We start from the raw sequence: 3039 nt of genomic DNA, 5'->3' as shown, positions 1-3039 counted from the left end.
GCCACCAAAAAAAAAAAAAAAAAACCTAACCAGCCAGGTGACGGGGGTGGTGGGAGGTGGTGTCTGAGCAGAGAAAAGAGCATGTCCAAAACAATGGACTAAAATCTCCCTTAAATTTGAGGATAATTAAAATAAGCTTTTAAGAATCTATATTTCTTAAAAAGAAAAAAAATCTACATTTCTTACATTACAAATGTCTTTTGTGAATGAATTTCAAGCTCCCAAAGAAAGACAGGTAAGAACAAAATGGATCACAAGACTTACTGTGTATGTTTGAATCTACTTCATCTTCTCCGACAACCTTTGGAGTACTCATTCTTCTCTCTGGACTGAGAAGTTGGTCTCCAGGCTGCACTGCAACTAAAATTATAGCAGAACAAACAAGAATTTCCAAACTTTTACCATCCCATTTTATTCAAATTTTCATAGCCTAAAAAAATTCTAAGTGATAAACTATGTCAAATGAAGTCTAAATTTCCTAGAACCAATCTTAAATAAACATAATATATTGGATAATATTAGACCCTCTTGTCCCCGCTGGCTGCCCGAGAGTTGACCTCCATCTTAACCACACAGTAACTACGCAGACCAGGAAGTTCATGACCAACCAACCACTCCAGCGAAAACAAATGGTCATTGATGTACTTAACTCTGAAAAGGCAACAGTACCTAAGACGGAATCAGGAAAAACTAGTCAAAATGTCATCTTTGTTTCTGAATTCAGAACTAATGCAAAAATAGAATGAAGTCAAAGGGATGCCAAGGCCAATGATGGTGCTGGCATAAAGGGAGCTGGAGATTGGAGAATGGTTGAAGGACTAAAGGTTGTGCAATTACTTTATCTACAGTGATTATAGATTCTTCACGTGGTTCTAACAAACTGTAAACATGTTTAAAAAAAAGGAGAATAATACTATCGAGTGTTGGAAAAGTCATGACATATTTTTTTCTGTTTTTCCATGTAAAAATGCTTCATGACTTTTCTGACGACCTAAAAGACAGCAGCAGATGTATGTAATAATCTCCTGGCTAACTGTAAATATACAAAGATCTGAACATCTACTTTCAGACAAGAAAATAAACGAAGATTTAGACTTTCACTTTCAGATAAGTAAACATATAAAAATTTAGATTTCTACTTTCTAAGTCCTTCTGTTGTCTATTGTTTGCCATCATTAAGCCTGAAGGTTTTATCAGACAGTTCATAATTGATTAATGCATCACTGTAACCCTCAAGAATTCTGGCTTTTAAAAATTAATCCTTGGATCTTCATGTTCAAGTTGACTACAATGCACAGATGAAAACAATTTAAACAATGAAACATCAAACACCACTCTATAATGTTTAATTTAAAAACACAAAACTTCAAAACACCCTCTAACATGTACACTATAATGTCCAATTAAAAAAAAATTGGCTAATGACCCTTTTTTAGGGACACTGAAGTTCCTTGAAAAGAATAAGACACTTTTATTTTACAATATATTAGTATTACAATGCAGTATAGAAACAAGCATTTTGACTCTAACAGAAAACAAGTAATCTTCAGAATATAATCATAACAATCTCATCATCATTAAGGACTGAAAACATGAAACTGTCAACTAGGACCAAAGATCAAAGAGACATAAAATTTGGAAGTACTTTTTATGAAAGAAGAAACTCCAAATTCTAAACAAAATAACTAGAAAAGCAAATTCAAGTTACATTTTGGTATAGACTCTAAATTACTAAAGATTATGAAATGAGCCCTTCCTTAACTATCTCTTCACTTCCAACCCTTAACTTAGTACCTAGCAAAAAGGGGGCATAAACCTGTTTGTGAACTAGATTTGCTGGTGATTATTAGTTCAACTGACCAAGAATAAGAAACCCATCCATAAACTTGGACTTACTGGCCTCCAGGATGAATCGCACGCAGTGGATGAGGGAGCAGGCCTGAGTCACAAACTCCGTGGAGGAGACCACGCTCCAGAGTCCAGGCAGCTGCAGGGCCAGGCAGCAGCAGTCCAGCCCCGCCTGGAGATCCAGACTCAGCGGGATTTGCTGGTGGATCAGATGCCATGACAGGGCCTAAGAGGGAAGTGCTGTGTTAAAGGACAGTGGGCTTCCTGTCCTGGGGGTCTGCAGGGAGGCAGTGCTGAATTTGAGAGCGTGGGTTCAGATGCTGGATTGGCTACTTCCTAGCTGAGGGAACCTGGGCAAGTCGTTGAACCTCTCTAAGCCTTGCTTTCCTCATCTGTAAAATGGGAACAACAGAGTCCATCTCACAGGGTTGCTGTAAGAACCAAATACGATGACATATGTCGTGTTTTGTCCTGAGCACAGCAGGCACAGGCAGGTAGTGATCACCCTGTGCTGCAACCTTTTTTGCTTTCCAATCGTCCCTACTACTGAAACATACAGGGCAAAGATAACAGACTCTGACTTAGCCTGGCTCTGAGTAAGTGCGTATTCACAGCTTTGTGAGCCCCTGCATAAATGCCCTTTGTGTCCATCCCTTCTTGTGGTGTGAAGTGGCAGGAAGAGCCTGTGTGGGGTCAGCTATGTCTATCCTTGCTGGTCAGTGAAGTTTCAGTTCCTTAAAGACACTTGCCAGACTGCTTCCGAGAAATCGTATGGAAAGGCGATCCATCCACAGAATGTACCCATTTGGGGGGCTGGTTGTAAGTGCTAACACAAACCAAGTGTTCAGTTCATCCATGACTAAACTGTCCAGGTTCACGGCTCAGTTTAAAACGTATTACACTTCATGAATTACTATTCTTTAAGTAGTATAGGGATAAAAAGGTCCTTCTGCCACCCTTTACAAGGTCACTGTGAGGTGACGGATGGACAGGCTGACAAGTACTTATTGTTAGGATGAGGTGAGGGTCAAACAGGTCTGGGCTTTTGGTTTTCAAATAGAACTGCTTTATTTACTCTCTGTAGTGCTAGTCACATGTTACCCCACCTGACAGAAATATCAAGTTCCTAAGCCACACTTACCTCAAGGGTCATCACCACAAATTTCACTGTGTCCCTCTCCTTCTCAGCAG

At 39.5% G+C, this 3039-nt stretch overlaps 1 protein-coding gene across 1 annotated transcript in view; it reads right to left on the bottom strand.

Annotated features, from left to right (window-relative positions):
• The window catches only part of HTT (huntingtin), a gene marked incomplete at its 5' end in the record, with an annotated part of 208048 nt that overhangs the window by 36111 nt on the left and 168898 nt on the right, over positions 1-3039 (bottom strand). Inside the window, 3 exon segments of the mRNA XM_027773593.1 lie at positions 265-360; positions 1897-2074; positions 2990-3039. Coding sequence (XP_027629394.1) covers positions 265-360; positions 1897-2074; positions 2990-3039 — 324 coding nt within the window.

The sequence above is a fragment of the Tupaia chinensis genome, unplaced genomic scaffold (assembly GCF_000334495.1).
Source record: "Tupaia chinensis unplaced genomic scaffold, TupChi_1.0 Scaffold000360_1, whole genome shotgun sequence".
NCBI classification, from domain to species: domain Eukaryota; kingdom Metazoa; phylum Chordata; class Mammalia; order Scandentia; family Tupaiidae; genus Tupaia; species Tupaia belangeri.
The sequence above is the reverse complement of the archived record's forward strand: the minus strand, read 5'-3'. Positions and strand labels throughout refer to the sequence as shown.